General features: G+C 39.9%; 1 protein-coding gene across 1 annotated transcript in view; it reads left to right on the top strand.

Moving 5' to 3' along the window:
- The window catches only part of fras1 (Fraser extracellular matrix complex subunit 1), a 786,018-nt gene that overhangs the window by 205,567 nt on the left and 567,126 nt on the right, over positions 1-13,325 (top strand). Inside the window, exons 7-9 of the mRNA XM_034171199.1 lie at positions 722-805; positions 5,541-5,642; positions 7,589-7,780. Of these exons, the coding sequence (XP_034027090.1) occupies positions 722-805; positions 5,541-5,642; positions 7,589-7,780 (378 nt within the window). The remainder of the gene's footprint in view (positions 1-721; positions 806-5,540; positions 5,643-7,588; positions 7,781-13,325) is intronic.

Here is a 13,325-nt window from a genome sequence, read left to right as displayed (position 1 = left end):
AGGTCTGAAAATTCACAGAGAAACTCACAGTAACGACCAGGTGGACGATAGATAATAACAAATAAAACTGGTTTTTGGGACTTCCAATTTGGATGGACAAGACTAAGAGACAAGCTTTCAAATGAATTAAAGCTCTGTCTAGGTTTTTGATTAATTAATAAGCTGGAATGGAAGATTGCTGCTAATCCTCCGCCCCGGCCCGTGCTACGAGCATTCTGACAGTTAGTGTGACTCGGGGGTGTTGACTCATTTAAACTAACATATTCATCCTGCTGTAACCAAGTTTCTGTTAGGCAGAATAAATCAATACGTTGATCAATTATTATATCATTTACCAACAGGGACTTAGAAGAAAGAGACCTAATGTTTAATAGACCACATTTAACTGTTTTAGTCTGTGGTGCAATTGAAGGTGCTATATTATTTTTTCTTTTTGAATTTTTGATATGTGGTTGCTATGCCGTCAGCCAAGTGTGGCCAGCTCAGCTGAAAAAAAAAATCTTGTAGTCTGGCCCTGGTTTAAGAGGATAATCACTTCCACCATTCAGTGAATGAAAATCTGCTTCTTCCTTCTTTTCAAACTGGAAAGAAAATTAGTTGAACCATTTTCTTTATGCGATTTCCATAAAATGAAGCTGTAAACCCTGATGTGGACACACACTGTTTACACACATACATGTCCAGATTTAAGTGTCTTTGTGTGTTTTTTGTTTTCCCACAGCATGAGAATTTGGTGATCCCTCCAGACCATTGCTGTCCACAGTGTGTGTCCAACCCCTGTTTGTCTGCAGGGAAACAGTACCAGGTAGGCAACAGGTTTATGTGTCTGCAGGACTGTAACTCTTGACTATCATCGGGATTGATGCATCTGTCATTTGCATATTAAAGCGCTGTTAGCAATCAATCCTCAGCTGTGAGAAAGGGAACGCTTGGACAGAATGGCAACATTCTTTGGCACTTCTCTCAGCTGGACTCGTCTCTAAAGCCAGCATCACCTGGGATGACTCCAGACACAGTAAAGCTGATCCAAAAGGAAATCTGGTTGAGAATTGTAATGGTCGGGAGTGCAAGTCTTAGCTCCGCTATTAGCTAAGCCTCAGGCTAATTGTTGACCTAACTGTCAGACAAATTAGTTGTTTTCACAGCGATTCTGCTTGCAAGGGTGTCAACATACAACCACACATCCACATCACGACACCTGGGTAACAGGTCAAGTAGGGGATTGACTGTTGGAATGAAATACAGTGGGACCATGTGGGCCCCGTGGCCGATACAGTAGCCATTTAGGCTCAATAGGAATCCTGAACTGCAGATGCCTAATGATGCTCTGGTGAAACAAGAAGTCCTCAATGGCAGGAGGTGATGGCTTGAAACCCAATGGCTTTGAAGGAGGATGAAGGCTGCAGCAGGTCCTCAGACCCTGATCATCTGGGATTTTCCAGCCATTGCACCAGGCTAATGATCTGTCAAGGACCATGTCTCTGTCGGTGTGCAACATTTCCAAGTTCAACAAACCCGTGCGCAGGTGTCTCTAGGTCAACCCTGAATATAGATTTTCTCCGGATCTACCATCCCATCTGGGAATTGATCAAGAGACAATCTTCCTTGCCACCGGGGGATTGCCACGATGATGGTACTACAGTTCAAAACTTCACAGGAAAGTTAGTGACAGTTGTGTAACGGGCCTGTCACACCTTGACAATTTAGCCAGTGTATGCTGACATATGAAAAATACGCTGAATATGCTGGAATACGTATGTCTAATAAGTTATGGGTACGTTTTGTGTAAGTTAAGAGTAAGTTGAAGCACGCTGGCATATGATGTAGCACAACAATTTAGGTGAAAAATTTTGGGCATGCACAATATTTTTACACATGCCAGCATACGACTCATATGTCCCGCATACACGGACCATGTGTTGTAAGTAAGTAATGCGATTGTTGACACACATTTCTTCTGAATTACTCATAAGTCAAAATACATCCAGTGATGCTGTTCATTTATTTTCTCAGCAACTGAAAGCTGCAGTCCTCATCTAAACAGTTCAGACTGTTTCAAATATTAAAACCATTCACACACAGAGTAAATATAAAGCCTTAATCTTACCTGTTTGTTTCAGTCGGATTCATCATCACAGTCTGATGAACACTTATCTACATAAGGCATCCTGATTTTGGAAAACGACATCTAAAAATACTTTAGTTTCTTGTCGTGATTGAAGAAACTTAGCATTTTAAAAGACGTTTTGTGTGTTTCTCAGCCTGAACCAGAGGATGCTGGCACATTGTCCCACAACAAGCGAATTAACTCATTTTCAAAGTTGAAGGAGTTACAGCGCCTCATTCATTCACCTCAGCGTGAACCCCAAATGAGTCGTCTCTTCAGCATTCTGCTCACGATGAAAATAAATCCCATGATCAAAAAAAAAAAAAAAAATTTAAATAAATGTTAAATTACTCTGTTTGGCCTCTGTGTGGAGGGGAGAAGCTGTGCAAAAGTGTACGTGCCCTCGATGATGTGCTTGTCAGCATTTCAGATTGATGGGTATTTGGGCTCAGGAGCTAAATTCAAAGATTTCACAAGGAAAGGGAAGTCATACAGGTACCCATACTGGATTTGGGGGCGCTATAGTGCTGGGTCACAGTCACAGAATTCAAAACACATGCTCCATCTGAAAACTCATACTAGCTTACAACATAGTAGAGTGCCACCATCTGTAGAGTATCCAAATACTTAGCAGTAGTGTATGAAAAAGTACTACACTACCCACGAGGCCAGCTGGATCCTGGTAAGTAAAGAAGAAGAAGTTCACAGAAAAATTTAAAGAAGACTGCGGACATACATGAAAATGGAAGTGACGTCCAAGACAATCAAATTATACATCAGGCGCCATTTGAAAAAGTCTGCTGCGGCGGAGTTCATCCCAATCGTGTCCCTACTACTCACTCGCTCACTTCTCGTACTAGAGCAGCAGTGTGAGCTGGACTAATGGACACAGTGCCACGTGCACGTCCTTATTATGAGATGTCATGAGAGCGTGTGTGTGTGTTTGGTGAATCTTTTCCATCTGTGTGCACGTGTGAGTGTGTGCACATTTGTGTGTAATGTTGAAATGAAAGAAGCGCTACTTATTTGTTTTTTCCTCTCCTCGTTCTCTTCATCTTCTCAGCTCTCCTTGTTTTCTTATTTCCTTTCACGTTTTTTTCTGTCTCTTATCTCATCCCCTTTTCTTGTCTTTCCTTTGTTTTTTGTTTTTGAAAACGTTCCTCTGACTGGTTTCTTTTCCTCTTCTCTGACTTCCGATCACTCTTCACCTTTTTTCCTTTCCTTTCCTTTCTTTTTTTTTTTAAATGTTCTCTTCTGTTCTTTTTCTCCACTTCTTTCTTGACTTTACTTTTTTGGCCTGTGACACTTTCATTTTTTCCTTGTCATTTCCTTTTCTCTTGCTTTCTTCTGCTCATCAGTTTTTCTTTGACCTTTTTTCATCTTTTTCCCCCTGATGTTTGATTTCATCAGTCTTTCACTGGGATTCTCGTTTCTTTTCCTGTGTTTTCCCTTCTTCCTCTTCTTTACTTTCTCTCTTATCCTTCCCTTTCATATTTTCATTTTTTTCCTCTTTTCTACTAATTTACTTTTGCTCTTCTGCTTTCCTTTCCCCCTTTATTCTTTCTTTTGACAGTTTCCTTTCCTTCCCATGCTTTCTTTTTTCTTCCCTTTTCTGTCTTTTTCTGTATCTCGAGGGACACTCTCCTTTTTTCTCTCTCTTTCTGCCAGCTTCCTCCTTTGATCACACCGTCTTGTGTGTTCCCATTCCAGCACACATTCACTCATTCATTCATGTTGGCAGCATCTTGGCGTCTGATGTTGTTTCCTTCCTCGGGGTGTCAGGAAGTGTCCTGGACATCACAGTTTGGGATTTATTAAAGAGAATCAGTTATTTCACCTCAACGCACTAAAGGAAACATCTCTCTCTCACACACACACACACACATTAAATGTGCTGCAAATACACAACAGCACATGACTTGCAAATAAACAAACAAACAAACAAAAAATAAATAAACTGGGGCATGATAATGTGTAATCTGTGGAAATAGCATTGCACAATGTTTTGATCAACCAGGAAGTTTTTCAAAAAAATTGATAGCATTGTGATGAATCGTGATCCACAAAACGTCAACACTCAGATGAACACTCGGATGTAATTTGTAAACACAAGGGATCATATGTGTCTTTTAATTGTACCGATGTCTTTGGTTTTTATTTCATTAATGCATCTTGAAATAACCCATTTCTGCATGAATGTGGATTTTTGGCTGCTCAGTTATTTTGATGCCAAGTTATACAGTGGGTAAAATAAGTATTGAATACATCACCATTTTCCTCAGTAAATACATTTCTAAAGGTGCTATTGACATGAAATTTTCACCAAATGTTTGCCACAAACCACACAATCCACACATGCAACAAACAAAACAAAACAAAAACAAACAAACAAACAAAAAAAAAACTAATTTACAGAAATGAAGTTATGTGCAATAAAAGGGGAAGAACACAGCGAAATAGTATTGAACATGCTTATTGAAATTTATTTAATACTTTGTGCAAAAGCCTTCGTTGGTAATGAAGCTTCAAGATGCCTCCTGTATGTACAAAGTAGTCGCATGCATTGCTCAGGTGTGATGTTGGCCCATTCTTCCACACAAACAGTCAAATCTTCAAATCTTGAAGATTCCGTGGACCTCTTCTATGAACACTGATCTGTAGAACTTTCCATAGATTTTATGTAGGATTTATGTCAGGTGATTGTCTGGGCCATTCTAGCCATCCGTATGTTTTGCAACAATAAGATTGCAAAGATATTCAGAGCTCTTTGCCTTTACCCATCATGAGATGTTTCTTGTGTGACACCTTTTTATAGGCTGTCAGTTGGGAGTGAACCAGCTGATAATAATTTGTCCTGACAAGGGGCAGGACTGCTTTCTAATTACTAATAGATTTCAGCTGGTGTCTTTGCTTTCCATGTCAATTTTGCACCTCCCTTTCTTCAGGTGTTCAATACTTTTTTCCTATGTCAGTTCACATTATTACACATAACATAATTTATGGACATCTATGGTTTGATTTCTTTGTATATGTGGATTACTTGTAGTGTTGTTGACATCTGACAAAAATTTCATGTCAAGATTACCTTTAGAAATATAATTTACTGATAAAAATGGTGACATATTTAATACTTATTTTACCCACTGTAATTAAAGGCTAAAATGAAAATACACTGGAGATTCTTTTCTGTTTTGGAGCATAGAGATTTCATTGATTGGACCGGTGATCATGCAGAGCACAGGGGCATAGCCAGAATGAATAATTAGGGTGTGTCTGGGATTTTAGGTGGCCTCAACCCAAAGCAAAAAATGATCAGAAAAAAAACACAATTTTACTCTTATTTTAAGAACTCATAAAAACAGTATTTAAAGGTTGTATTCTAAATAAACCGGTGTGTACTTTCTATGTGCATTTGTGTGTGTTTGTGTTACAGCACGGCGAACAATGGCAGAAGAACACTTGTACCACATGTGTGTGTGACCACGGCCAGTCTCACTGCCACACCCACACCTGTCAACCCCTCACCTGTGACAAGGTGGGCACACACAACCTCAGTTATCTTATCAAACACAACACAAATACGACACAGCAATGTTCAAATGGCATCATGAGCACACAAAGAGCTTTGCTCCCTCCAACACGATGACTGGCAAAAAAAAAAATTGGCACAATGAAAATTGTTACAAAACAGACACACATCAGTTTGAAAAAGACCCAACATCGGTGAGTGAAAAACCAAGAACACAACACCGTGTCCTTCAGCTAAACACACAGTGGTGGTAATATATCCCTGAGAAAAGAGATGCTCGGAGTATGACAGTACTGCAGACGCAAAACAATACAGCTGATGTAAACCAGACATTATGTGCTCTAAAGTTTACGTAGGATTATGTGACAAACATTGTCACATAATCTTACCCTGATTTTACTTCTTACCCTGATTTTACTTCTTGCTCTCAGTCAACTGGAAAACTCTGTGAAGTGTGGGTCTGTTTTAACGAGCTTTTCCTTAAATGAACATGAAATAAATTTCAAGTTAAACAAAAGTACGTACAGCAACGCCGAGGCAGACTCCTCTGCTTGTGATACCACACACACACACACACACACACACACACACACACAATATAGGTTTTGAGTTTTTAAAAATTTTAACTTTCATTTCTTACAGTGTACAGCTGATTCAGTTCCCACTGCATCCAACGGGCTAAACTGTCCCCCAAAAAAAGGAGTCAGGGAGTCAGTGAGTCATGCAACATTTCACTTGTGAGCAAGATTACTTCAGTTGTCCTGGCCCGGTTGTCACCAAACATATATGCATTATGCATAGTGACCCCAATAAGTCTATTGATTTTAGGATCAAAAGGTTAAGGTCACTGGAGTGTATGTTGTAAAACTCTTGTGAGCGCAATAACTTCTTTACTAATTGCCCAATTGTCACTAGACTTGGCATGCAAGTTAGGCATGGTGACCCCAAGAAGCCTTTTGATTTTGGGGTGGAAACTCAAATGTCAAAATCACTTAACTGTTCTTTATATAAACCCGCAGAAAAGTGTCACTTTCCAGTGGTGAGCTGATCAACATTTCCCAAGGGCACCGTGGGACTATGCACTTGTTTTCAGTAATAGTACGTCTGTAGATATCTAGACTTTATGCGGTTTGAACTAGAGGTGGGCGGATCGATCCTAATATCGATAATATCGATGCCAACGCTGGTATTGATATTGGACAAAAAACATTGATACTCAAGCTTTTTTCTCTCCCGCACGCACTGACTGCTGCGCATGCAGATTCATCAGAGTCTGCTCTCTGTCTGTAAGAGCAGCGCTGTGCTGTGTCACACAACACAGAGCAGCGCACCCTTGTATTGTGTTTTGTCAGCTCTTTACCTCAGGAGATTTTGTTTTAAATTATGTTGAGTGATTTTTTTTTAAATAAAAGTGTTGGTTGTGATAATAAAGTATTTTGTTGTCATGTACAGTGTTTGGCGAAATTCTGTCCTAGGTCTTTTGGATCCTTTGGATCTATGAAGCTTAAATATGAAAAAGTATCATTATCGGTATCGGCAATACTGGGCCTGTATTTACTTGGTATCGGATCAATACCAGAATTCCCAGTATCGCCCACCTCTAGTTTGAACCCATTTCTTTTAGCTTTATTTTTGCAGCTTTTGCTCTATTTTTGCTCTATTATTAGTTCGCACACCATAGTTTTTTTCATTACTGAATGTTAGGACGTGATCCATAAAAGCAGATGTGTGAGTTGTGCAGCTCATGAACCTGCTAGACATGGACTCTTACGGACAGACAACCATCAACAAAATGGAACTAGAGGTGGACATCAGGCTCCTGGGTCCAAATCACTTGATGCATTTTTAACAAACAATCTCACTTTTAACCTGTTTCTGTGATGTCATTTATAAAACACGACTTTAGGATTTTTTCGTCCCATTTAATTTTCTCCGTTGCTTCACGTCTACAGGGTCAGACCAAAGTGAAACGTGTCGGTCAGTGCTGTGAAGAATGTGCTGTTGCCAAGGGTAGCTGCTTGTATGAGGGTGCCATGCGTTACCATGGAGACATGTGGAATGGGACGGGCTGTGAGTTCTGCATCTGCAGCCGAGGTCAGGTTCTCTGCCAGAAGGCTGAGTGCAGCAGAGTTGAATGCCCACAGGTAAGCAAGGCAAACACAAGCAATACCAAATCTAAACGCCAACTAAGACATAAATTTTAAGGCCGTAAGACACAAGTGTGAGAGTAACGGGTAACAGGTTTTTGTATTACTATGACACAATTCCTCATAGTAAACAGGCAGTAGCTCTTAATGTTTTTGTTGGGGTAACCTGCCTTCAGAGCAGCGTTTAATTCACGCCAATGACCGAACCATTCCTTATTTTAACTGTCAGATTATAGCAGCTGCACTGTCAATATCGCGGGTCAGAGGCGGGCATGTCTGTGTGAATCAACATCAAGGATCTGTTTCCCAAATTTGCATGTTAGTGGTCTCAGTGTTAGGAGGAAATTAAAGTGGCATTCACATTTTGAATTGAATTTCAATTAATATATTTCAATCAGTACAAAAAAAATCTATTTTCATTTTATGATGTAGGGATTTATCCATATTTCTTACACATTTTGGTGATTTAGTTCCTCAAACAGACGTTGATACCCAGTAAGCCTTTGATCATGTAATCTTACAAATCTTTGTATTATTGACAAACATAATCAGTATAGTTTGCAGAAAAGATCAAAAAGTGCAAAATCCTGACTTTAAATTGGTTAACTTATTATTCTGACAGGCCTGACGCTAGCTAGATAGCTGGATAGCAGTCAAGTTCACACTCTCACAAGCGCCACTAGCTTAGCTTATGACAAGCTAAAAGTGGAGACTCTCGTTATGGCCGATCAACTTTCCACAGTTTCTGTGGATTCTGTGTTAGTACACTCCCGCGGCTGATGTGCTTGATGAATTCCTGTGCAAAAAGTAGTTCCCAGATAATTGTGATATATTCCTGTGAGATAATGAGTATATCTCATCTAAAATCAATTCTAAAATTTACCACTTATAAAATTATAAAGAGAACTGAAGTTTTAAGAGTGTCCGTAATAAACATTTAAGAAACTTAAAAGTTTATGAGCATTGTAAAAATTGACATGATGGAGTTTGATGCGGAAGAGTTCAGAAAGATATGATTGGAATGTTTTGAATACCAATTACAGTTGGCGATGAAAGACTTGGGTGTTAACTTTGTGTTAAAGTCAGAACAAGAAGCTGCACTGAAAGAGATCTATCTGGGAAGAGACACATTCTGTGTGTTGTCGCTCCAACAAGAGCGGCACGCTGAGCAGTTTCACGAAAGTATTCCGGCGAGTTCAATCTGTGTGCGAGCTATCCCACAATGCTAAAATAGCAGATATGTCGGTCCAATGAGAGCGGCACTCTGAGCAGGGTGAGACAGGTTAGCTTGTAAGCTAGCCCAGCATAGTGCAGTAGCTATCTTGAAAGCTAGCATAGCTTGGAAGGTTTTAGCAGATAGCTATCTTAAATTTTGAAGCTGTACGCCGCACTCACAATCACTAAGGTGCCAGGAAAAACAAAAATAACAAACACAGTCAGTTTAAAGAAGAATTTTCAGCACACTTAGATCCATGTATTTCTTTTTCATTTTATTTTTATTTTTAACCAACCCTTCAGTGAAACGACCTTCATCAGGGCATTGCACAAAGAAGTGCATGGATCTAAGTGTGCTGAAAACTCTTCTTTATGCACATAGCTATCTATCTAACAGATCTGTTGAGTTTATTTATCAGCCAGTAACATAGACTGTATAATACTGGGCAGAGCCTACATAACATCACACAACTCCCTTTTCTATGTGTCGCCATGTTGAGAGCCCCGTCCGCACTGATTCATGATGAACTCATTATTACATGAAGGGGTGGAGCGTAGGTGGCTTCGTGTGTGATGAAAAAGCCCAAACACACCCCTGTCTTTGAGTCTGAACCAGTAGCTAACAGCTAACCTGGATTTTATTCATTCATATTTTTGGGAACTGTGCTGTGGTTCTCATAACAGTTTACTTTGATGTGAACAGTAAAAGTTATCTGCTTCATACTTTCTAACCTGCCAACAGCTGCTAAAAGTGCTTACATTGTTAGCATACAGTAGTAAAAAAGACGCGAGTTTCACTCAGTGTCAATATTGCAACAGGGACGCTTTAAATGATCCGTTAAGGCATTTCAATGCACAACAAGCTGTACTATTCCAGGTGTTTGTAATAAAATATTCCAAACAGACACAAAAGCGAATGGCTCTGTTTCATTCGGAGACTAGGAGAGGAGGAGATGACGGACACAGCAGCTGTCATTCAAAGCAACCATGCCCACAATTATACAGAATTTTATTAATTAAATAAAACATCTTAAACTAAGAAGTTAGAAAAAAATTCATCTCTGTACAGTTGTCACTGAGGAGAAAACCATCTATAGAGACCAAAACCGGTTTTTGTACCAGGCTGTAAATAGGTTTATTTCTGCTTGAAAAGTTGGACATTTTAAAATGGGCTTCTGTGGAAATTTGGTCTGTTTTGGAGTCAGCCTCAAGGAACTTCAAGAAAAATGACTTCTGCAATAGGGTCAAAATGGGAGCTCGAGTGTTGCCACTTGGTCAGTAATAGTGTTGGAGGCCTTCACCACTTGTCTCTCGTTCTTGTCTGTCTTCGTGTTGTTTTGGTGGTCGGCCCTTCCTGATAGAAGTTGTCGGTTGGCTTTGAGTAGGATGGTGTAGGCTGATCGGGAAGGGCAGATGGGGGTCACACACGCACACCTCGTTCACTCACGCACTACATACCTTCTGTCTTGCAAGATTAAATTGCATATATGAGTATTAATGTACATAAATGGTTCCGTGTGGCTTTTACTATTACTATATATGCAAACAGGGGGAAAAAAGGGGAAAAAAGAAAACAAAAAAAAAGAAAAGAAAAATGACTTCTGCAATAGGGTCAAATTGGGAGCTTGAGTGTTGCCACTTGGTCAATAACAGTGTTGGAGCCCTTGAGGCCGATTAAAAAAAAATTATGTCTGGGCTCCGGTCTTGGTTTGTTTTCATCAAGGCCACTCATTTTTACCTATTTTTTGCACTGTTTATGTCCCACTAAAAAAATAAATAAGAAAATAAACTACCTGTCACAGTAACTTTACACATACGATGGTCTCTGCATGCAATGCTTGAATGCATTGCTTTCTAGTTACCGCAGTACTACACGCATAGCCACATGCTATGCTATGTCTACAAGTACTCATAGGCGTAGGAGGTGGGGTCTATTTGGGGGGGCGGCACCAAATTTACCCGAATTTCAGAAACCTCCATGACTCTTTAAATTACCATATATTTATATACCCATATTTATATTTATATTGGTGACCAAATAGCGGTTTGATTGTTTACATTAATTGCGAAAATAAGTCTGGCATTTTAGGTCATTCTATTCTGTATTCAGAGTCTACATGGCCCATGCCCAAATTTTCCAGCCCATCTGCCCGAATTTGAGCATTTTGCTGAGCCCGGGGGGGGGGGGGGGGTGGTTGACCCTGCGCCCCCCCACCTCCTACGCCTATGCAAGTACTAATGTGTAAAATTCTTCTGAAACAGCCTTAACACTACCCAAACATTATTATATTCATTCGGGGGGATATAGCAATCAGCATGTCCGTATATTATCTCTTGTTAGCGCGATATCTCCAGAATCACTTGACCAATTTCATTCATATATAGCATACGAGTGTACTTCAGTGATTTCCCAGACACTTTGTAATACTGATTTGTGGGGACCGGGGGGGGGGGATATGTCATTTTCTGATAACTCTTGTTAATGTATTTAAAATTGAGTAATCAGTAAAGTAACTAAGTTACTCTTTCAAGAAGTAATCAGTAATTTGATTACTTTTTTCAAAGTAACTGTTGCAACTATTGGCTTCCTGTTAATTCTAGAATAGAATTTAAAATTCTTCTTCTTACTTATAAGGTTTTGAATAATCAGGTCCCATCTTATCTTAGGGACCTCGTAGTACCATATCACCCCAATAGAGCGCTTCGCTCTCAGACTGCAGGCTTACTTGTAGTTCCTAGGGTTTGTAAGAGTAGAATGGGAGGCAGAGCCTTCAGCTTTCAGGCTCCTCTCCTGTGGAACCAGCTCCCAATTCAGATCAGGGAGACAGACACCCTCTCTACTTTTAAGATTAGGCTTAAAACTTTCCTTTTTGCTAAAGCTTATAGTTAGGGCTGGATCAGGTGACCCTGAACCATCCCTTAGTTATGCTGCTATAGACGTAGACTGCTGGGGAGTTCCCATGATGCACTGTTTCTTTCTCTTTTTGCTCTGTATGCACCACTCTGCATTTAATCATTAGTGATCGATCTCTGCTCCCCTCCACAGCATGTCTTTTTCCTGGTTCTCTCCCTCAGCCCCAGCCAGTCCCAGCAGAAGACTGCCCCTCCCTGAGCCTGGTTCTGCTGGAGGTTTCTTCCTGTTAAAAGGGAGTTTTTCCTTCCCACTGTAGCCAAGTGCTTGCTCACAGGGGGTCGTTTTGACCGTTGGGGTTTTACGTAATTATTGTATGGCCTTGCCTTACAATATGGGGCGCCTTGGGGCAACTGTTTGTTGTGATTTGGCGCTATATAAAAAAAAAAATGATTGATTGAATACTGTTCACAATGTACATTATTGATCTGTGTGCAAACTTATCAAATACCATCTTTATGCAGATAGCACTCATTCACTGCTGTTCACACTCAGTCACACAGGCATTTAAATTTCTGCAGTCTGCCTTTGATGCAGAGCAGATTCATCTGGAGAAAATGAAATTGGTTTTAAATGTTGAAAAATCCAACAGAATGCTTTTTTTCAAACTCATCTGTTTCCTTGGAGAACATACCATTCATCAAAACTGCCCAAGGTAAAACGCTTGAGCTAGTTTGAGGTTACAAGTGCCTGGGTTTAATTATTGATGTGGAGCTTTCTTTCAAAGTTCATCTTATATATTTGATCTCTAAACTGAGGGTGAAGCTCAGGTTCTTTCATAGAAACAAGTCATGTTTCTCCATCAGAGCTCGGAAGCGTCTAGTAACTGTTACCTTTTGCCTGTACTTGATTATGGTGACGTTGTGTATATGTGGGTTTCAACCACTTGTCTACAGTCCTTGTCTCCGGTGCACCACTGTGCTTTAAGATTTTTCACTGGTTGTAGTCACCTTACTCACCACTGTGAACTGTAGAGGAAACGATGAATTACGGGCACAGTGAATCAGTAGCTTTATCATATACCTATAAATGATACGCCAATATGATTGGATAAAACACTAAAGAATAAATAGCAATACACCCTTTTTGTGGACGGGTAATATTTTTCATACCACCCGAGTAATCAGCCAATCCGGACAGCGGAGCGGCGCCACGACAAAGAGGCGCGGTCAGAGGAACTGTGAAATACTGGTGAGTCACTATTAATATTTTCTTACGTGTCCAACCTCATAGGTTGATTGTTAAAATTAAATTTGTTAGTTCTAAAAGCCATCATAATTATTCATAGGAAAAGTTCAAATTTTTTTCTACTGTTTTAACTTTGAGTGTTTACACAGGAGGGAAAAGTGAGAAAATGTTAATGCCTGTTTGAGAAAAGTGTATAAAGTGTGTAGTGAGGGGTTTTACAGCCTTAAA

This window comes from Thalassophryne amazonica, chromosome 5 (genome assembly GCF_902500255.1).
Source record: "Thalassophryne amazonica chromosome 5, fThaAma1.1, whole genome shotgun sequence".
Classification (NCBI taxonomy): Eukaryota; Metazoa; Chordata; class Actinopteri; order Batrachoidiformes; family Batrachoididae; genus Thalassophryne; species Thalassophryne amazonica.
The sequence above is the reverse complement of the archived record's forward strand: the minus strand, read 5'-3'. Positions and strand labels throughout refer to the sequence as shown.